Below are 23,815 nucleotides of genomic sequence, written 5' to 3'. Positions count from 1 at the left end.
CTACTATTTGTGCTGGGGACATATCAGTACTCAAGATATGGATTCTTGCTCTTTTGAAGCATCTATATAACACCATGAAGACAATGACTATGTTTATTTCTCTTTGCCCCTACTTATGATAGTTCCAGATCTGTAACATGGACTCAATAGAAGTCCTTTTTGGGAAGAGTTAACTGTATTTTTGCAGAGATTTATTGATGGCACGTGGAAAGCAAAAGAAAGTCCAAGAAAAATTCCCTTTTACAACATATTAAGCTGAATTTCTGTTTTCTGTTTCCATGCCTTTTTCTGTGTCAGGGCTTTGCCAAGGGCACTGAATCCCTGCCATGGCTGCCTTGACCTGAAATAGGATCAGATGCTGTTTCTTGATCAAATGCTCCCCCTCTCCCTGGTCCATGGATTTCTTCCCACACACAGCTACAGACTTGCTCTAGGACCCGGGGACCCAGCCAAGGGACTGCTACTGAGCAGTGAGAAACATGAGTTGGGTTATTTGTTCATTTATTTAGGTGTCCTAAAATAAACTCAGCTCTTGAATCCTATATTGTGATAATGATTTCATAAAATACTAACTCTGGTATTGGACTCTGCCTTGTTCAGTTGTGGAAGGCTGATGATCTAAATTATGACTATTAAACTATCAAATGGTTTGTTATAGAAGTAATTAATTTTCCTTGAAAACTAAGGTTTAAGACAAGTGTTTTTTATAACTTCTTAGGCCTTTTGTTACTTTATTACCAATGATTATTCATCATAACCATTGGTGGTATTAATCGAGTACTTCCTAGGTTCCAGGTATCCTGATAAATGCTTATGTACATTATTTCATCTTTGTACAACCTTGTAAGGTAACTATTTTATCCCCACTTTTTTATGAGGAAACTGGTCTGAACAGATTAAGTAACTTGCCCATGGTCATATAGCTAGGAGCCTAATGGGAGAAAAACACAACCCGAAAAACTGACCCAGGTACTTTGAGGACTGGGCCTCTTCCTAACAGCAGCTATCTCCTCCTCTGATCCTTCAGCTAATTTATACTGACTCTACTACCTGCAATTTCATATGGACTCATTAATTGGGCTTAAGCCAGTTGCTAAAAGGTAGTATTAAAGGTCATATTTTAATCTAACTATCCAAATTTCAGAGTCTCCAGATACTATTTTTTACCGTGATATTAACTAGGGACAATATTTGGAACATAGACAATAACGTCAAAAATGGTAGAAAGCATTAAAAACAAAAAAACAAAGACAGTGAAAAAAATCCCAAGCAAACTCCTGAGGATGATTAGGCCAAACACTCTTTCAAAGGCAGGTTCCAAGTTCACGGGGCTCATTTTACTTGCCTCCAAAGGCCCTTGATTTTTTCCACCGAATAAATATGGCAATGGCCAGCAGGACAACCACCGGAATAACCAGAAGGGTTGTAATGAGAACAACAGGCACTCCCGAGCCTGGCTCTTTGATCAGTTTCTGTTTCTCTTGCATCTTCTGCAATTCTGAGGAGGTGGGTTTGTTCTCCATTTTGGTTTCAACAACTGCCTCGGCTTCTTTAGGGAAAGAAGAGTTCACAATATTCAACTGACTCAAAGATTTCAAAACCCCCTTACCCACCCCTACCCAGTCAAATCAATAACTGTTCACAAAGAACTTGACTCCAGTGTACAGGGGGTTCATGTTTTAATACCTGAATCTACCAAGCTGGCAGCAGGCATTGTGACTAGTTATTTCCACTGAATGGTTTTTCACCTTCAAATTAGTTTTCTTTTGTTCTACTTTTAATACGCTCTTTAGCTATAATTCCACAGAATATATATCCTTTTGTATTTTTCCAAAGGTAAAATTAACAAGACAGTACTGTGTAGGGGAAAGAATTGGTGTGCATACTGGAATCAAACAAACCTGGGTACAAATCCCAATTCTCCTATATACTAGCCGTATAACTTTGGGCAAGTTACTTAAATTATCTGGGCCACAGTAACTTCATCTATAAAACTGTAATAATAGGACCTCCTCATAAAACTGTTGGGTGTAAATGTCTGTCATAAAAAATGTATATAATAAGTGTTTGTTTCCTTGTATCTTTAGTTTAAAAATATTTTTCATGTTCAATTAATTTTTGGTACTTCACGTGGACAGCTGCACACATTAATGCTAGGATTACAAAAGAAAAAAGGAACTATGTCCTTTTCAGGCTTTTTATTATTGTTTTCAGCAAAATGTGAGTACAGACAGATGAACTGTATATCCTTTTGTTACTGATGAAAAGAACAACTATTATAATAACTAAAACCATTGTGTAACATTGGCAGGTACTGGGTAGGTATCAAGCCTAAAGTACTATTTGGGAAATTGATGCAATGAAACTATATAAGCTGCTGCAGTGATCTTAATAACTAATGATATGAAAATGAGGTTGAGCCTTGAGACATCCTTGCCCTACAAGAAGCACATATGTGTATTTGTATAGAAACTCTAGTGTACAAAGGCTAGTAAGAATTTGCCCAGACTAAAAGTTACAACCACATTTGCAGGAAGACTCACAGGTCATACATTTCTGAAATTTCAACTTCTTGGTATGCCCTTCTGCCCTACAATACAGAATGCATTGTAAAGCATTCAATACAGAATGCATTGTAAATCAAGAAGATTTTGACAAAATGGTAGGGATAACACAATTGGAAAATCTTTGGTAAATGTTTAGTAGGTATAGACTCAGCTTAGTAGTTTACTGGACACTCCTCCAAATAAATGTTTCCCAAATCATTTAAGACAATGTTAACATAATTTATAATACAAACAGATGGTAGGTTCCAACTCTTTGCTTCAACATTCTGAGCCGGCCTCTTTTACAGTCTCAGTGACATCTATTGAGTACTTACACCATTGTCAGGCATTGTTTTCCTTTAATCATCACACCAAGCTTATGAGTAGGCACTATTATTATCATCACCATTTTGTAGATGACCTCATAGTCCTCCTTTCCTTCCCTGTACTATGGCTAAAGGGAGACCATCCTTTGTTTTCTTTTGTCCACTCAAGTGACTCTTGAAACTTGAAAGGGAAGGAAGGAAAGGAGGTGGTTCATAGACCTAGAAATGGTTCAAATATAACTTTTCAGTGTCTAGTTTCTGAGGGGAATACAGGTGTGATTTCTATTCTTTCTGACCACTGATTTGTCTTTTTTTTTTTTTGGTTGCTATAGGAAAGATGTACAAAATTGCTCTATATTTAAGCTTATTCTATATTTAAATAAGAATATTGCAATAAATAGATCATGGGAGTAAAAAACATAGGCCAAAGATGTAGGTTGGCATTTAAGAATTTGTTTCTTTTGGAAGAAGGATTTGTTCCTATTTGAAGGTGGGTATTACCAGAGCAGTTACTGCCTGTCATTTAGTAAGTTTATATGCACCTAATATACAATGGGTATACTAGGTCATAGCTAGTTTCATGGGTAAGGCAGAACCAGAATTGGGCAACATTAAATGGAAGGAACTGTGGATGATACAGGTGAAAGACTAAAAGAATCAGTTTAGCATTCATAGAAAGTAATGAGAATGAGGCAATGAACTTACTAAGATATAATACATACACAGGACTTTAGAAATTCTTGATTTTCACATCAATTCTGATATTTTGAGTGTTATGTACTAAAAATACTTAAACATTCCAATTTTTGGAACTGGCTGAAATATATTTAAGATTTAAAAGATGCTCTATATTTTTAAAAGGGAGGCTAAAAATTTAAAATGTTCCATTCTAAAGAAAATAAACAATATTGCTACTCTTCATAAGGGCATTTGTATGTGGGGTAAAATGCCTAAAACAATAGTTATAACTTAAGAGTCTAAGAATTCCACTGAAAGCCTGAAGAATAATTCAAATTCTGCCACTTTCACTCTATCCTAAATTCTTTTATTAAAAATCCCAGTAATTTGGAGCATCCATGATGAATGAAGAGTGAAGAAGCTCTAAGATTAGCCAGAGCACTAGGTTTTTGGAAAATAGGAGGCACCTAGAATGCCCATTCTTTTGTCATATAAAATGCCAGGTGTATTCTGGGTAGAATAAACATGCCTTAAAATCTTATAAGAGGGCAAGCCCTTGTAGCATCTCTATAGATATTTGGAAATAAACAAATTTTTCTAAAAGCTGATGTATGACAGTTTTTCTTCTTCTTTAAAGCAAAGCATTTAGAAAGGGAGGTTAGCTACATTCCTGTGTGAGTTCACATACACACATATGTGCAAATCTGTCTCCCCCTAACAGAAGATAAATCTAGAGACCACTTGGCATTGGAATAACTGGGACAGGAAGGGAAGGACCTTCTTAATACAGCAATTGTATCCCAGTTCGTCACAGACAGAACTGAAGGCTGAAGGCAAATGGCATACTAGGAAGTAACTGGTTACGGGACATGAAAAGTGCATATAGCACCAATAAGATCATTCTTTTTTTCTTAATGTGCTTCCTTACAATGTGTTGCTTACCAGAAGGCCTAAAAAGCTAACTGCACTAAAGAAGTTTTTTTCTTTTTTAAAAGTTTTATTGAAAGTGATTGGCCATTATCATCTTTTATTGGGGATGGGGGTGGGCTTGGGGGTGAGAGCTATGCTTTGGTGAGATATTGGTATACCTGTTTTATCTCTATTATCTCTATCTTTATTAGAAAGTTTAAATGCTTTTCATCAGTTTTTTTATCATCTGAAATTATCTTATCCTTACAACTTCCTTAGAACACTGGTTCTGAAACCTTTTTAATAGTAATTAGTTATATGACCATTCATAGTAGGGATAAGTGTTACCAAAGGCAACTCAAATTTGGGGATTTAAAATTAACATGTAACTACAAGGCTATTAAGTCTGAAATTGTGTTTTCCCTTCCCTTTTATAAAGGGTGGTTTGAATTAAGCTTCAAGACACTGATAAAACATAAGATCTAGAGATCCAGCATGATTTACATTCCCTTTGTAATAAGCACATAATCTTAAAGGTTTAATGAGAGCCATACGGGTTCAAAGAAGAAGAGACAACTTCATTTGGGTTTGGGTTGACTATTAAAACTGGACTGTCAAGGCAAGACATTTCAATAAAATTTACTGTTTGAATTGCTGGGTTTGACCACAAACCACTTCCACAAAGTCCGAAGGTTTCTGACCAATTGGACTCAGTGGTGTGCACAGAGGAGAGAGGAAATGGCCTATATGACAGCATTATTCATCCATCATTGACCGGCTAAGATGAGGTCAGCATGGCTAAGCTGTTCTCAACAGGCCAACCAATACCACCTAGAATTTTTTGGTGAGATCTATTTAAACAGAAATTAGTTGAGACTATTTTAAAATTCTAGAGGTTTCAGAGTAAACTATAACCATTCCCAACCTGCAGTTCCTGGAAGAATTTATAGTGAATGAATTGGTGGTATCAGTGTCTCCTCAGCAGTATACCAATAGTGGTTAAGAGTGCAGGCTTTGGTACCAAACAGATTTTGGTTTAAAGCTTGACTCTAAAATGTACTATCTTAGTAGTAATTCTGATCCTCAATTTCCTCATATGTAAAATGGGGATAATAGCAGTTATTGTATGGTTGGCATAAGGATTAAATGTAATAATTTCTGTATAGCCCATTGTTTCTGCTCTGTAAGTGATAGCTACTATTAACAACATGTTCTTTCCCAACATCTTTGAACTTACCAATAATTATATATATAGCAAAGACATAAAACTAGGGGGACAGGAACCTTCTTTAGTATATGAGTGTGATATGAATGCCACTTAGTAGTGTTACCTGGGTAGGATCTCTACAAATGCCAAACAATTGCTATTTATTTTATAATATTTTATTACCCCTTGAGCTGGCTATATTTTCTTATCTGTCTACATAAAATCCTTTTTTTTTTTTTTTTTTTGAGACGGAGTCTCGCTCTGTCGCCCAGGCTGGAGTGCAGTGGCACAATCTCGGCTCACTGCAAGCTCCGCCTCCCGGGTTCACGCCATTCTCCTGCCTCAGCCTCTCCGAGTAGCTGGGACTACAGGCACCCCCCACCACGCCCGGCTAATTTTTTTTGTATTTTTAGTAGAGACGGGGTTTCACCATGGTCTCGATCTCCTGACCTCGTGATCCGCCCGCCTCGGCCTCCCAAAGTGCTGGGATTACAAGCGTGAGCCACCGCGCCCGGCCTCATAAAATCCTTACACTCCCCCTTGCTGTTGCTGCTTTTCATTTCTTTTCCAGCTGCTTTGATGAGAAAAGAAAACAAGTAAGCCTAGGTTTGTGTCTGAATGTCTAGATGAATCATTTGTAAAGCAATTAGGTGAATCGTTTGTAAAGCAACTAATAATGGAATCCCCTTGCTACTTAAATATTAGGTAACATGAGAAACTCATGGCAAGTCCTTAACTGGAAATGACATGTCAAAACCCTGCAGATGTTAGAATGTACAAACATAAACTGATCCTAGGAAAGAGACAAAATAAGTTGACAGGGACTCCATATGAACCCAGTGGTTGCTTACCAATAGCTAAATCCCATTTTCCTAGTCCTGATATTATATACCAGTGATATACTTATTTGTATATGTGTTTATGTATGTAACTTTCCCCCTCTCTCCTTATAAGGCTATAAGATCAGGTGCAGTCTCATTTCCCTTGGACCTGCTATAGTGCTTTACACACAAAAGGCCCTCAGTAAATCAAGGAAGTTGAATGGTACTAAGATAGAAGCTAAAGAAACAGCTCATCTTTCCATACCATTATAGCACTGACCCACCAAAAATATTTTTCACTCCTTTATATTAGGGCCTATTAAGAAAAGGTTTTCCCAATATGCCCAATGGTATTTTTCTACTTGCCTGGGGTTAATGTACTCCCCAAAGTGGCTGACTTTTTTCTTCTCTGAATATCTCTGGCCCACTAGTTATAGATTTCTTGTATCCTCAATCACTTTCTATCACTTGAAATCAGTAATTTGAACTCATTATGACTGCTCCATTTATCAAAAAAGAAGTGGCAACATACAGGTTTAAAGGCTCAGTACATAGCAGAAGTCATTGATAATTTACCAGATTATATTTTTAGCCTGGTAATTTTTTAAGTTGCAATCAAGGGCCATAAAAGAATTCAACACAGCCAGACTTTGGTTTTATAGTAGTAAGAGGAATCTGACCAACCTTTCATTTCCTGGACCTCAATGCCAGCCTTTTTAACTGATCGATGTTCCATTTCTGTAACAGCACAGCAAGGAGACAGAAAAGTCAGAATCTCTGAAAAGAACACTTGAAAATTTAAGTCCGATATTAATTTTACTCAGTAGAAAATATTTCCTTAATTCATCAAATGCATTATTATATTAGGAAAGAGTTCAATACAAACCACTAATTAGGTGGTCCATGAATCCTGGATAAAATCTCCTAAAGAAAGCTAAAATATTTCTAAGGACTTCATATTTAGAATGAGCTATTTCTTGTAGAGTTCATAATATTGTATTATTTCTGAAAGACCAAGCAGTTCTGCTTTCATGTGGACAATATCTTAGACTGATTACTAGTTCTGCCATGTTGGGTTAGCAGTCTTCTAGTTGATGTTAATGGATTTGACCAGTTAACTACAAGGATGCAAATAAATGAGACACCGATTTAGTCTTCAGTGGCAGTCTTACTGTTCCAGATACACTATTTTCCAGATTTACTGCACTCTGCTCTATGCAGAGGGCTTCTCTGTTTTGAAGCTGAATGCCATATCGCTGTGCTTTTCCATCAGGAGATGTACCAAAGTCACTTGGGAGGACTTTCTAAAATACACATAATATTATTCCTCTTCTTTCTATAGATCTTGAGTGGGGACTGGCCATGTGTATTGTAACAGTCCCCCCCATAGGTAAATCTGACATGCATCTTCTGAGTTTCAAACCACTAGGGTGGTATAAAGCAGGGGTCCCCAAACCCTGGGCCATGGCCTGTTAGGAACTGGAACGCACGGCAGGAGGTGAGTGGCAGGTGAGTACAACCACCTGAGCTCTGCCTCCTGTCAGATCAGTGGTGGCATTAGATTCTCATAGGAGCCTGAACCCCTTTGTGAACTGCGCATGCAAGGGATCCAGGCTGCGTGCTCCTTGTGGAATAATTTTATCCCGAAACCATTCTGTCTGCCCACGGTCTGTGGAAAAATTGTCTTCCATGAAACTGGTCCCTTAATGCCAAAAAGGCTGGGGATCACGGTATACAGGGCCTCAGATTGAAATATTAATGAGTTCAGGAATCATATTCCTATCCATAAAATTAAGATATTTGCTAGATTTTCTTCTGAAGTCTTCTCCATCTTTAAAAGTATTTGTGCATTTGTTTTTGTTCTGAAAATCTACAGTTTAATCATGCAGTTGCCGGTTATCCAACTATCTTTGCCTTCTTGTCTGACCCTGCCTTCTGGATCCTCTTTGACAATTCAGGTGGTGAGAGAGCCACATTTGCAAGAGAAATGTGAAGCTACTGCTGGGGTGGCATAGTCCATGGGCATCTCTGCTCACTCAACCCTAACTTGGTTCTTTTTACACAACTGCAAACGTTACTCAAAGGATAGTTCTGACTACAAAAGTTACCAAAATAATTGAGATCCAAGCCCTATATGGTATCTGATTATGTGTTTGGACTCCTGATTTTACTTTCCATTGCTGTAATTTGTTTTCTTGCCTTTTTATAATTTATGTTTTTCCTTTTATAATTAATATTTTTCTTCATCAAGTTTACATATCTTTTTTTTGTCCTTTAAATCTACCTGTTGCAGCTCCTGATACCTCAAATTTATCATCCCCAATTATTTTCCTTTGTCTCACCTTCTCCTATTTGGGCCCTGCCATGTTTTAAAAGCATTTCTGGACATTGAAGTTTGTGTCCTATCAAGCATTTGGTACACTTCAATTTAAAAAATTTATTTGTTTTAGCATGATATTAGGGGTTAAAAGTTAGTCTACTCTTTAGGGATTAAAAATGACGTCCAAATTGCAATTAGAAAACTCCAGAACTAGTTGGTGGGATCCTGATGGAGCAAATATATACTTAGACAACATTTTGAGTTACATGAAAATATAGCAATTCGGTTATTTGGGAAAGCTGAAGTCCAAGCAGAAAATTCAAAGTGCTTCCTCTTTGAATATTTCCAAATATTCATATTTGGGATAATATGTGTCAAACAGATGCTGGTATCTCTAGATGCTCAGCAGCTACTGAGAGCTAAAGGGCCATATGGGGAATGAGGCTTTATGGAGAGAAGTCAGACCCTCTGCTTTGCCAAAGCCCCCTCTCTCCTTCTGGAACTAAGCTGGAATTAACATTGACTTTTAATGTAACAGATAGTACTTCAGGCATCAAGAATTTCCTGTGGAAACAAGGGGATAAGTGCCAGCAAAAAAATCGTGTTTCTTTCCACTTAATGGACACCAAATAGGTCTTTTAACAACTGCTTTATACCTTGATTCCTACTCTCATCAGTAAAAAGATAAGGAAATGCAAATGTTTTTGTTTCATATGCTTTTAAGCAATCAAACTGAGGGAAAATGTGAACAATAATACTTGAAACCATACTCTCAGTCAAGGTGAACTTCCACACGGTGTTGGTATGAGCATCTCCGATGTACACAGTCCCATCTTCAGATGCAACAATATCATGAGGCATATCAAAGTGCTGCCAAAATAAGAAGCCACACATTAGAGTGGTTAGCCTTTACTTGAATCCTTCATGAAAAGACAGAAAAACAAAGCAAAGCCCACAACAAAACAACAAAACATACTGCTCAAACCAAAGCAAAATATTTCCTATTGCAGCAACCCTAGGCTGAAGGGAGTCATTCATTCATTCATTCATTCATTGGGTACTGACTCTTCCAGGCATAATTCTAAACATTGGGAAATGCTAAGGAACCCCCACTACTGACTTTCAAGTCTTTTCAGTGTGAAAATGTACAGGTAGGTTATTTTTTACAATACTGTTTACTTGGTGTTGCATTATCTGTCTAGTTATTTATATTGATTTTTACCTTCATGTTTCTTCTGCCTTTTAATAACTATCAAATTTACTTTTTTAAATTTGTACAAGTAAAAAAGTCTAGGTATTAATTTTTATTATTCCCATCAAGCTATCATGTGCTACCTTAAAAACTATTTGTATATTATTGATAAGAAAAATCATTTCAGAGATTTGGGACATTTAATTTTTTGAAATGTACACTAAGAGATATGTAGTAATGTGGGGTTTTATACTCTTGAAGTCTTATGTTTGTGATGTTTTCAATCAGCAAAGGAAAGAAATTGAGTGTTACCTCCAAGTACTTCCTGGGCTTTTGTCCCTACTTTAGATGCTCTGTATTTTAATATATCTTTCTCTATTTCAAATCATTGTCATCTCCATTATGAGGACACAAGAGACAGGGGAGATCCTTTTGTGACTTTCTTTTGGGGGTCACCAAACTAGTTCTTAGAAGAGAAGCCTTAAAATGTTGTGCTGCTGACATTTCCATCTGTCTCTGGAAGCCTCCAAAGGTGCCCTGGGTCTGGCAGTTGGCAGGATATAGATAACATCTTTCACCTTTGAGGCCAGAAGCCCTGGCTGGATACACAGTTATCAAAAATATGACTAGTGAGTATCCAGACTATGGGCTTATCAGCCAACATCTGCCTACCCTGATGTGCTGAGTTCAAAGGGTACTAATGAGACAAACTACTGTTCCTAGCTCAGTTTAGGCGGGGCAGAAGAATACATGCTCTGGAGATACTATCGTACTTTAGAAATCATCAAGTTTATCACACTGAAAAGAAAAATGAGATAGCCATGCCAAGGAAGCTCATTTTTTTTCATACTTTCAAATAAGCTGTGACAAACGTGTAGAGGAAAACACAGAGCCAGAAATCAAAATGCTGCCTTGCTGAAATCCCGCAGGCTTGTCATTAAATGTTCATCTGTTTTGGGAGGTTCAGTTAATGATGGCAAAAGACTACCAAATGATAGGCCACTCCTGTTCTATACCGTAATATGTTCTTAGAAATTTCTTTGTAAAACATATGGTTGTAGAATACATCATATTTGATGATAGGAAAAATATAATGATGGGGGAATAAAGGTGAGGAGGGAATGTGTAAACTATTCACTGGCTAAGAATTTTGCTTTAAATAATTCACAATATGTCATAAATTCAAGGCAACAACAATAATAAACCTTTATTAGTGGCTCTCAAGTGAGAGAGCCACTAATCTGTATTTATAGCAGAACCTTGGTTCCACTGATCCATGAAGCCAAGGGTTCTGCTAGAAATACAGTACTTTGGGGCCACTATAGGAACTCAGGGGGAGGCTTGGTGGATGGGACCCTTATCTTCTTGCAGTCAGAAGAACTCAGTTGTAATCTTTTCAATGAACTGTTCTACTGCTTTGTGTTATTTGAAACAAAATTATGTTGTTAAATTTTAGGACCAAGCTTTAGTATTTTTAGAGCTACACAGATATAAAGATCTTCTAATCTAGCCTTTGCAGACTCTTCTTTTGAGGTACCCCCAGCAAAATAAAATCGACCTGAAAGAAGCATGATAATATCTTCACCAGGCATCTGGTGACAAAGCCTGGAGCAAACTGCCTTCAAAATCTTGTATTTTATTTTAAAAACTCATAAGGAAATTTGTGTTCTACTCCATAGCATAACAATGTTTGCTTCAACATAGTAAGTTGAAATCTACTTATTATTAAGTAAAACAGTTCTTCTAAGTTGCACAATGTTTATGTTGTGGCTTAATATAGCCCTTGGCATACCAATGTGTACTTCAGGAATGAAAAGGTTAAGCACATTTCAAAGTCAGAAAGACCTAGGTTTGAGATCCACATATGCTACTCCATGTAGCTTGAACAAGTAATTTAACTTAAGTGAACTTTTCAGCTCAAGTATTGTCATGTTAATCATCACTGTGAAGGTTGGAAAAATGACATAAATCTGGGTTCACTTTTTTTTTCTTTTGGTATGGAAGGATGGGGATCATTCTCTTCCTTTTCCATATGAGCTGCCACATAGAAGACAATAAAAAAAATGCCTGTCTTAAGGGTGTGTATAAAAGCAGATAATGAGGGACCGCAAGTCTTTCCTTTGATTACAGGCGGAATGACTTGGGGAGTGACAACGTGTATTTTTCTCTCACAGCATTTTGATAGCATTTGATAGAACCATTTTCTTTATTGTCCTACTGTCTAAGCTTCCCCGCACAGACATAAAAACAGAGTCCCTACATTCAGATGGAAACATCTCTAAAGAATGTAATAGTAGAAGACAGGGAACTGAAATGTAAGAGGAGATAAGGAGTGGATATGCACAAACAGTTGAAGCACAACCCCCTTATGTAAAACTTGACCTTCATTGTGAAGAGGAATCTCTTTTTACACAGGAGTCAATAGACCATATTATTTCCTTCACCCAAAATTAATTTTTGTGATAATAATCTATTTAATGGAAATTCTGAGAGATTTATAAACTGATTTCAGTTTACTGTGTCAACACAGAATATATTTCTATGTTTTGGTGTAATATCAAGTCTTGTTTACTGGAAGGAAAAGCAAACTTCATCTTGGAGTGAGAGTGTCTTTTCAAGTTTGCTGAATTGAGCCACATATTGTGACTCATTCTTTGCCTAACATCTGATGAAAGCACAATGTTTTGGAAATTTTAATTGAGAACTCTTCAGATTTTTATGAGGTTAAGGCTCATTTAGCCTCTTGCTTAGCACTTAGCTTTGATTTCTAGATGCATATTTAAATTAAAAGTTAATATCCTGGTTGACACAGTACATTATCATTAAAACAATGAGCAAGGCCAACACTCCACTAATACAAAGCAAATAACTGAAAGAAAGTTAAGCATCTCACTTCCTTTACCAACAGATATGAGGAAGTTAGCTCAAAGGGGCACAACAATGAAGACTGGATAATCAATAAGGATCTGAAACACTATGGAATAAAATATTTATTATCAGTGTAATGAATTTCTTTCTGCAGGGCTGCTATGCTCTGAGATTTCATTGCCTATTGCTTTTCTGGTGAAATATTTCTAGAAAAATCTTATTTGTTTATGTAAATAGAAACCTAAAGAAAGGAATGTATACTGGGCCGGGCGCGGTGGCTCATGCTTGTAATCCCAGCACTTTGGGAGGCCGAGGCGGGCGAATCACGAGGTCAGGAGATCGAGACCATGGTGAAACCCCATCTCTACTAAAAATACAAAAAATTAGCCAGGCGTGGTGGCGGGCGCCTGTAGTCCCAGCTACTCGGAGAGGCTGGGACAGGAGAATGGCGTGAACCCGGGAGGCAGAGCTTACAGTGAGCCGAGATTGCGCCACTGCACTCCAGCCTGGGTGACAGAGCGAGACTCCGTCTCAAAAAAAAAAAAAAAAAAAAAAAAGGAATGAAGGAATGTATACTGGAATCTTTAGTTTAGATTCATTTTGGTTATATTCAGATCCTGTTACTATGGCTTAAAGCTCCAGTGAAGAAAAGGCTGTGTCTCTTTCACGCTTATACCCTTATTCACCTTTATACCCTTAGTACCTAGCATAATGCCTGACACAGAGTAAGTATTTAATGCATATCTCTGGAATAAAATTTGATAAACACCAGACTAGCTACAGTATTATAACAGACTAATTTCTATTAATAAAACACTGAAGCATTTTACTTTCACCACTGTTACTCAACATAGTACTGGAAGTCTTAGCTAGAGCAATCAGACAAGAAAAAGAAATAAAGGACATCAAATTGGAAAGGAAGGAGTCAAATTATCCTTGTTTGCAGATGATATGATCTGATATTTGGAAAATCCTAAAGACTCCACCAAAAAAACTATTAGAAGTGATAAATTCAGTAAAGTTGCAGGATACAAAATCAACATAAAATATCAGTAGCATTTTTATATGCCAATATGAACAATCTGAAAAAGAAATAGAAAATGTAATCCTATTTACAATAGCCAAAAATAAAGTTAAATACCTAGGAATTAACCAAAGAAGTGAAAGATCTCTACAATGAAAACTATAAAATGCTGATGAAAAAAACTGAAGAGGACACGCACAAAAAGGGAAGATACTCCATGTTCATGAATTGGAAGAATCAGTATTGTTAAAATATCCATATACCCAAAGCAATCTGCAGATTCAATGCAATCACGATCCAAATATCAATATTCTTCACAGTAATGAAAAAAATTCTAAAATATATATGAAATCACAAAAGACCCAGAATAGCCAAAGCTAACCTGAGCCAAAAGAACAAAACCAGAGGAGTCATATTACCTGACTTCAAATTATACTACAGAGCTATGTAACAGCATGGTACTGCCATAAAAACAGATAACACAGACCAATGGAATCGCATAGAGAACCCAGAAAAAAATCCACACACCTACAGTGAACTCATTTTTTTTTTTTTTTTTTTTTTTTTTGAGGCAGAGTCTCGCTCCGTCCCCCAGGCTGGAGTGCAGTGGCGTGATCTTGGCTCACTGCAAGCTCCGCCTCCCGGGTTCACGCCATTCTCCTGCCTCAGCCTCCCGAGTAGCTGGGACTACAGGCGCCCACCACCACGCCTGGCTAATTTTTTTTGTATTTTTAGTAGAGACGGGGTTTCACCGTGTTAGCCAGGATGGTCTCGATCTCCTGACCTTGTGATCCGCCCATCTCAGCCTGCCAAAGTGCTGAGATTACAGGTGTTAGCCACTGCGGCTGGCCCAGTGAACTCATTTTTGACAAAGTTTCCAAGAACATACACTGGGGAAAGAACAGTCTTTTCAATAAATGGTGCTGAGAAAACTGGATATCCACATGCAGAAGAATGATACTTGATCCCTATCTCTCACTTTATACAAAAATCAAGTCAAAATGGATTAAAGACTTAAATCTAAGACCTCAAACTGTGAAATTACCACAAGAAAACATTGGGGAAACACTTCAGGACATTTGTCTGGGCAAAATTTTTTCGAGTAATACCCCACAAGCACAGGCAACCAATGCAAAAATCAACAAATGGGATCGCATCAAGTTAAAAAGTGTCTGCACAGCAAAGGAAACAATCAACCACGTGAAGAGACAACCCACAGAATGAGGAAAAAAAACTGCAAACTACCCACCTAACAAGGGATTAATAACCACAATATATAAGGAGCTCAAACAACTCTATAGTAAAAAATCTAATAATCCAATTTAAAAAATGGGCAAAAGATTTGAATAGACATTTTTCAAAGGAGACATACAAATGGCAAACAGACATATGGAAAAGCGCTCAACATCACTGATCGTCAGAGAAATGCAAATCGAAACTACAATAAGATATCATCTAACACCAGTTAAAATGACTTTCATCCAAAAGTCAGGCGATAACAAATGCTAATGAGGATGTGGAGAAAAGGGAACCCTTGTATACTGCTGGTGGGAATGTAAGTTAGTAAAACTATATAGAACAGTTTGGAGGTTCCTCAAAAAACTAAAAGTAGAGCTATCATACAAGCCAGAAATCCCATTGCTGGTTATATGCCAAAAAGAAAGGAAATCAGTATATCAAAGAGCTATCTGCACTCCCATGTTTGTTGCAGCACTGTTCACAATAGCCAAGATTTGGAAGTAACCTAAGTGTCCATCAACAGATAAATGGATAAAGAAAATGTGATACATATACACAATGGAGTATTATTCAGCCACAGAAAGAATAAGACTCTGTCATTTGCAATAACATGGATGGAACTGGAGATCATTATAAATGAAATAAGCCAGGCACAGAAAGACAAACATGACATGTTCTCAATTATTTGTGGGATCTAAAAATCAAAACAATTGAACTCATAGATATACAGAACAGAAGGATGGTTACCAGAGCCTAGGAAGGGTATTGGACAGAGAGAGAGAGAGAGAGAAAGAGAGAGAGAGTGTGTGTGTGTGTGTGTGTGTGTGTGTGTGTGTGTGTGTGGCGGGGGGTTAGGTGCAGGTGGTTAATCAGAATGATGGTTATTCATTCTGATTTTAAAAAATCAAAATAAAAAACAAATACTTTTATTTTGCAGCTTTTACTTGCCACATGGCTTGAGTACAGATAAAGATGGGAATTATTGGTTGACAGACGTGGCTCTCCATCAGGTAGTCTTCCTTTTGGTAATATTCAAATTAGAAGCTAACAGAGTTATGCTTTTGAAGTGCTCTGGAGTTGTATGGGTTTTTTGTTTGTTTTTTCTTCTGTCACCCAGTAAGTTATAACAAGAAAATAGAGATTTTAAAAAATCAGAATGAATAAGACCTAGTATTTGATAGCACAACAGTGGGACTATACTATATGATGTATATAAAAGGTAATATTGTATTTTGATCCAATTAAAACCAATGAATCTTTTTTTATTTTGCAGGTTTATTCAATATAGAAAAGGTAATATTCAAATTAGAAGCTAACAGAGTTATGCTTTCGAAGTGCTCTGGAGTTGTATGGGTTTTTTGTTTGTTTTTTCTTCTGTCACCCAGTAAGTTATAACAAGAAAATAGAGATTTAAAAAATTCAGAATGAATAAGACCTAGTACTTGATAGCACAACAGTGGGACTATACACAATAATAATTTAATTGTACATTTTAATATAACTGAAAGAGTAAATTGGATTGTTGTAACACAAAGGATAAATGCTTGAGGGGATGGATACCCAATTTTCTATGATGTGATTATTACACATTGCATACCTGTGCTAAAATATCTCATGTACCCCATAAACATGTACTGTGTAACCACGAAAATTAAAAATTAAAATTTAATTAAAAATATAATATTGAGGCATTTTAAAGTGTTTTTAATTAGCAAATCTGGTATCTTAAAAATAATATAACATTATAAGTGTCACGATATAAACTTGGCTCAGTAGCTGATGATAGTTGTATTTTGATCCAGTTAAAACCAATGAATCTTTACATGTTTTGAAGAATAACACTTATTTGCACCATTTTAGCAGGCTGAATTTTCTAAATTTCATATACTCCAAGCACATTCATACAGTGTAGAGAACATTCTGATCACTCTGGCAATCATACTGCAGAGAAAGTACACTGAGAAGACAGAAGGGCCATGGGCACACTGAACACAGTTGCTGTGTTTATAAAAAGCACGTTAGAATAAACAGTGGGAAAACACTTTTGAAGCCAAAAGTAGCTTTTAGTTTGTTAACTAAACCAAATCTTTAGAACTTGAATAAATTCCAGGAAGTGCTATTTTCAAGTCTTGTTGCTTAGCACAGTCATAGCAATAAAGAAAGCAAACAAGATTTCTGTTGGGTCTAAGAGAACTTTAAGAGTACACTTAACATGTTTTGATGCTTTCTCTACTTGGATGAAACCAGAAAGAGACTGATTTATTTTTTGTATTCTAACTATAGTGAATTTAAAAACCTGCCATCATATGCAGGTGCAGTTCTACTAAGAACCTTAGAACTGCACACGTGCTAATTTGCATCTGAAGAAACTGATGTAGGAATAGACAAGGACATTTATTCTAAATAAAATATAAAATAAAAAATAAAATAGAACACTCCCATCAACCTTGCTAAGAAAGTTATCACATCTTCTTAAAAGTTTTTCTAAAGCTATTCAAGTACGGATTGAATGCCAACATTTATATTTTAGTTTTCTTCTCATGAAAATTGAAACCTAGACAATGTATGTAAATACCTTGCGCACTGGCTTGAAGATGTCTATAATTTCTCCATTGGAAAAGTTCATCACAAATCCTTGTACAGGTTCTTGGTCCCCAAAATGAGGCTTCCCATTCACCGCAAAGAGCAAGCCTGCAACGCAAATCTAGTTAACTTTTCTTTAAAATATGGGTAAGAATGGACTTCTAATATATCCATGTATATTATGCAAAGAATAAATTTAGGGTCAACCTGGTCCCTACAATTGGCAACAAAAGTAGAATATAAAATACTTAGTGTCTCCTCCTGAGTAACCAGATCAGTGTCAAACAGGTTAGAGGACTAACCTCCTTGTAACAGGAGAATCGGGAACTGAAATGCATGTTCCACTTGGAAAGCCAGTAGAAATCAGAAATACATAGATATTGATATATAGATATAATACACATATATAGCCATTACAGGCATCTTAAATAGGAATTGGGGAAAGTCAGGTTATTTAGGCCAATAATTTTGGAGTCTCAGATCTTTTAAAAAATAAGTAATATTTGCCATAGCTACATGGAGAATCCAAGAGAAAATCAAAGAAAATAAGTGAAGTTACAGTCTATATAGAACAATCTGATTTTAAACAACTGGAATTTGAAAATGTGGGATGTATATTTCAGATTATCAAAGACATATTTTTCCTTAATTAAAAAAGACCATCTTTTTAATTTTCACAGCATGAATACTTTTTGTAGTAAAATTATATTTCTTAACACAATACTATTTATTCAGAGCAATGAAAATGGTGATGTTTACGTTAAATAAATAATTCCGATGATTGAACCACTACATTTTCAAAGAATTAAAATGTAATAAATTATACACAATGCTAAGCCACCATTGAAGATATTTTCATCATTCTTGAAGGATTATAGTTTTTTCTAGGATGTACTATAAAAAACACTATAAACATCAATTACTATTGTGCGAAATTATAGACAAAATTATCTTTTGCTTAGATTCTGTTCTTAACCAGATTCCTTCTCAACTGATAATTTTCTTCTTATATTTAATTTATTTTTGTTTATTATGAACTAGATCACCCTCTTTATTAAGTAAACGGTCCTGACAAATTTTTCTTTAAATGTGCGGTAAACCAACCTAAGGAATGATAGTTGTGAGAACCTCTTATTACTTTTTCTTTATTCCTTGAGGAAGCCAAATTTGCTCTCTATCCAATCACCTGAGTCCCTTGATTTTATGTCCTAAATAAGTTGGGGGGCTGCTTGGTCCAAATAGTAGCCATATGCAACTTACAAGAAACATAAATATTACAGTAATACCTATAAATAGTCAATGCTGCTTTAATACAGGTATAGATATTTTTATTAAAATATATTGTACCCTTTAATTGTGAATTTTTCAAAAATTCCTCCTGTTATTGATCTCATTTCACTCCATTGTGAAAAGAGCATATTTTAAATGTTTCCACATAAAACATAAGTATGTGAGATGATGGGTTTGCTAATTAGCCTTACTTAGTCATTCCACATTGTAAACATACATCAAAATATCACATTGTACTCTACAAATATATACAATTACTATGTCAATTACAATTTAAAAAATATTGTAATTGTATGTAAATTTCAGAAATTAAATATATTTTCATTATTTAAAGAAAATATGGTAAGTTGTTTTGTAATATAAGTTATATGTATTTGATTAGTCTGAATTATTTTTCAGATTTTCTTAAAGTCAAGAAACTATTTTGAAAATTAGAAAAAAGTTGAAGATTTTATTGATTATTTATCTTGGTATTTAGGCATAAGCCACACTTATTTTTACATATTTTATCTTTAAAAAAAATTGGTCACTACTGTTTTTAAAAACGTGAAATGAGTATTTTGAATACTGATTTTATCAGACATGTACCATCTGTCGACGTGTGAAGACAAATATTAATTATTTCATACTGGAGCAGATGATCAAATTAAGATAAAATAAAAATCAATGTTTGGGAACATTTTTAACCCCTTACAAACAGGTGTTAAATCCTTTGAGTTCTTCATTGTTTCTGTAAAATGAATAGCGGTACTTTAATCAAAACTGAGTTAGAACACACTAACAGTTTTAAGATACTTTTAAGATGTGAAATATAATGTATCTTCAACCTCTAATAAGAAAGAAAATTTATAAAAAGAGCACATTAAGATAAAACAATTTTTAAGGATAGAGTACAGTAGGACAGAAGACAACAAACATATTAAGATGAAATACCTGGTATATATGAAATTGCAAATACATTTCTTCCAAATGATGAATGCTTAATCTCTCTCACAAATTCTTTGGTGTCAGTTTTAAAACACTGGATCCGACCATTTTCCCGGTCTGCCACACATAATTGGCCCAAAGGAGGCACAAGAGCCAAGCTGTGAGGAACAGTGAACTGGCCTGGCAGAGGACTGCTCTCTGAAGACTCTATAGAACAACAAAAAAAAGCCTTAGTTACACAATTTTAAAAATCACCCAAAGTTTGACTCTCTAGTATGTTTCTAAATTCATGATAGTAAACCATTAAATGCCTGGAGCCAGGGATAAGGTAAAGCAGTTTATAAGTTTATTTTATAATGTCTTTTATCCACAAATACATTACAGATTTTCTCCTTATTTGGACAGTTGTTTGGTGGATTCACTATTTTCCTTATAAGACGTGTGTGTGTGTGTGTGTGTGTGTGTGTGAGCGAGACAAGCTAACAGGATGCATACAATGACCCAGGTTACAATGACCCTGTAGGGGACAATTACAGCTTAAAGAATGTGAGTGGTGGCCAATATTTAGTTCCCAGTGATACTGGCTAAGAATTACAATTGGAGATTAAGAGTCTTATTGGGTACCTTCTCCCCACTGTGTGATGAACTTTCCACTTGGTGAAAACTGCACAATCCTGCTGTTGCAGTAACCATCTGATACATAAATGGCTCCAGTGCCTGGATCCACAGCCACATCAGTGGGTTGACAGAAGTGATTCTGGTCACTGCCTGGTTGCATGCTCCTTCCCAGGATTAATATAGGGTCTTCTTTATTGTTTGGATTCAGTTTGAACACCTTTTTAAAAAGGAACAAAAGCCTTACCTACTTTTCATGGTTATTAGTGACTTACACCCACATGACTAAGACCGCTTTCACAAGCAATTGGAGTAGAAGCTCCCAGAGACTTATTTAAAAGAAGATATTAATACTTTTTAGAACTGAATGGGATCCTAGAAATCATCTGGTCTGGTTCCTTCATTTGATAACAAAGCCTATGAAGATTAAATGATTTGCTCAAAGTCACCCGGTTAATTAGTGGTGAATGGAGACTAGTACATGGATACCCAGTTCTGTCCACCCTGATGTTTCCTTTTCGTCTTTCCTTAGATAATACTACAATGCACTCCAGATAATACATGAGCAATAAATGTTTACCGAGATGATATTTTCCAAGTTATTTGCCACCTATTCATGAAAAGCATATTACACTTGATATAACTTCTTTTAAAAATAACACAAATTTGACTTTTTATATATATATACATTTACTAGAGGCCTAGCCTCAATTTATAGAAGATTAAGGTAGTTTAAGAAAAAAACATAAAAACATAAGTGAAAAAATAGAAATAAGACTTAGGGCCAGACACGATGGACACACCTGTAATTACAGCAATTTGCTAGGCTGAGGTAGGTGGACTGCATGAGTCCAGGAATTCAAGACCAGCCTGGGCAACCTGGCAAAATCCCATCTCTACAAAAAATTAAAAAAAATTAGCCAAGTATGCTGGTGTGTGACTGTGGTCCCAGGTACTTGGGAGGCTAAGGTGGGAGGATCACCTCAGCCTGGGAGTTGGAGGCTGTAGTGAGCCAAGATTGTGCCACTGCTCTCCAGCCTGAGGGACAGAGTGAGACCCTGTCTCAAACAACAACAACAACAACAACAACAGTTAGGAACAGAGGAAATAAAGGCAAATACAGACAGTTAAGATAATGGTTGGGAGGGCCCATGTAGTTATTTGAGTGAAGCTTCACATCTGGCCCAAGGGACAAGTGTGACTTCATCATTTACATACTAGCTTTTCCTAGCATTGAGTTCTAAGAGAAATATTTCAGATGTGGATTGTTATGGACTGAATGTTTGTGTCTCAAATCCAAATTCACATGTTGAAATCCTAACCCCCAATATGATGGTCATACGAAGCAGGGCTTTTGGGAGGTCATCAGGACAAAAGGGTAGAGTTCTCATGAATGGGATTAGTACCATAAGAAGAGATAACAGAGATTACTGTCACTCTATCTCTCTCCGGACCATGCAAAGATACTATGAGAAATTAGCAGCCTATAACCCAAAAGAGGGCCCTCACTAGAACTCAACCATGCTGGCACCCTGTTCTTGAACTTCCAGACTCCAGACCTGTGAGAAACAAATTTCGGTTGTTTATAAGCCACCCAGTCTATAGTACTTTGTTATAACATGCTGAACTAAGACATGGCTGCTCTATTTTCTTGTTATAACTTACTGAGTGACAGAAGAAAAAACAAACAAACAAAAAACCCGTACAACTCCAGAGCACTTCAAAAGCATAACTCTGTTAGCTTCTAATTTGAATATTACCAAAAGGACGACTACCTGATGGAGAGCCACGTCTGTGACCCAATAATTCCCATCTTTATCTATACTCAAGCCATGTGGCAAGTAAAACCTGCAAAATAAAAATATTTGTGTTAATTACATATTTACTCTCAAGACATATTTGACAGAAATTTTTCTAATTAATCTGTAAAGACAATACAAAGTTATAAATTGATAAATGTATACTTGCATTATTATAGAAAAGACCAAAATGAATTGTTAATAAAAATACTGTTATAATGAGATCTCCTTGTGACAAATCTTAGGTAGTATTTAATAGTATTAAAATTTATAAATTAAGCCTACATATAAATTACAAATGTTTATTATAAAGTATGGTATATTAGAGAAAACAGTATCAGTTTAAAAATGGGTTCTGAGGTCATAAATATTAACATCTTACAAATATCTATAAAACTGTCTTAAGAAACATAAACGGATTGATATAGTTTGAGGTTAAAACATGTTGCAAGGAAATGTAATGTGTTAATATAAACTATTAGACATATAACTCAAAGGCTTTAAAGAGTGCCTATTAAAGACAGTAAAACCCACAGCATATAACCTTCAGCCAACATGGGCTGTGAATATCTAAGCAAAGTGAAATAGTGAGCTAGATAAACATTAGAGAAGGTTAATCTGGCAAATCAATCTTAATGATCTGGGTAAGGAACTTGGACTGAGCTAAAAGACACATGGACAATACATTGAGGTGGTTTGGTCCAATGATATCTGACAATCCAATAGCTCTGTTAGCTTCTAATCTTAGTGTAGTGTTGACAACACAGATGTTTTTTTCATGAGCCATAACTGTAACACTCTGATTTTGACTAATTAGCTGAACTAGATCCCTGTTTTGACAACTGAATGTGAGGGTTATGATTTGCTTTCAAACAGATACTCCACCGATGGCCAAGTTGATTTAGCAGTAGTTGTTCTGCCTTCCCCTTAATTCCTTTCTGGAATGAGGGTGCTTTTGGTTAATAAATAGAGCACCAATGAAACAAGTTCAAACATTTCACCCCTGACACACAATCTTGAGAATGCTGTTAAAAAATTCTAAGCATCATTATCATCTCCACAAGCAGCTGCACTCAAAACGGTGGCTAACCACCTTGCGAAGAAGCTAGCTTTCCCCGTGCTTAAGCAGATGGAGAAGGGTATAATTCCTGAAGCTGTCAGGTTACAGTGGTTCAGGAGATCTGTAAGCAAGTGCCTCCCTCACTTCTTTCAATGACCATAAATATCAGCCAACTTTTTTTTTTTTTTGGCTGCCAAGTGCCATCTCAAAATAAGACTAAATAATGAGCAGTTTTCAAAGCCAAATTACATATGCATGATAAGGAATACTAAAAATGACACTTGTTTAGTATTAACTTTGAGACAGAAAAAGAGAAGCTCTTTTTCTTAATGGTGATTACTTGATGAGTTTGGTTGTCCTGAAGAATTTTTCTGCTGAAGAATTTTTTTGGATCATTAGAGCTGGCTGAGC

General features: G+C 36.0%; 1 protein-coding gene across 9 annotated transcripts in view; it reads right to left on the bottom strand.

Annotated features, from left to right (window-relative positions):
- The window catches only part of PAM (peptidylglycine alpha-amidating monooxygenase), a 273,239-nt gene that overhangs the window by 3,055 nt on the left and 246,369 nt on the right, over positions 1-23,815 (bottom strand). For 5 of the 9 annotated variants that reach the window (XM_030817276.1, XM_030817286.1, XM_030817310.1 and 2 more), the window contains exons 18-24: positions 22,321-22,393; positions 20,555-20,765; positions 19,937-20,137; positions 17,706-17,821; positions 9,578-9,677; positions 7,172-7,225; positions 1,346-1,549 (exon numbers count right to left, since the gene is read on the bottom strand). In XM_030817276.1, coding sequence (XP_030673136.1) covers positions 1,346-1,549; positions 7,172-7,225; positions 9,578-9,677; positions 17,706-17,821; positions 19,937-20,137; positions 20,555-20,765; positions 22,321-22,393 — 959 coding nt within the window. The remainder of the gene's footprint in view (positions 1-1,345; positions 1,550-7,171; positions 7,226-9,577; positions 9,678-17,705; positions 17,822-19,936; positions 20,138-20,554; positions 20,766-22,320; positions 22,394-23,815) is intronic. The other 4 variants (XM_030817292.1, XM_030817301.1, XM_030817315.1 and 1 more) reach the window with 2 other exon arrangements.

Source organism: Nomascus leucogenys, chromosome 2 (assembly GCF_006542625.1).
Source record: "Nomascus leucogenys isolate Asia chromosome 2, Asia_NLE_v1, whole genome shotgun sequence".
In the NCBI taxonomy this organism is placed as follows: domain Eukaryota; kingdom Metazoa; phylum Chordata; class Mammalia; order Primates; family Hylobatidae; genus Nomascus; species Nomascus leucogenys.
Note: the sequence above shows the minus strand (reverse complement) of the source record. Positions and strands in the feature narration are given on the sequence as shown.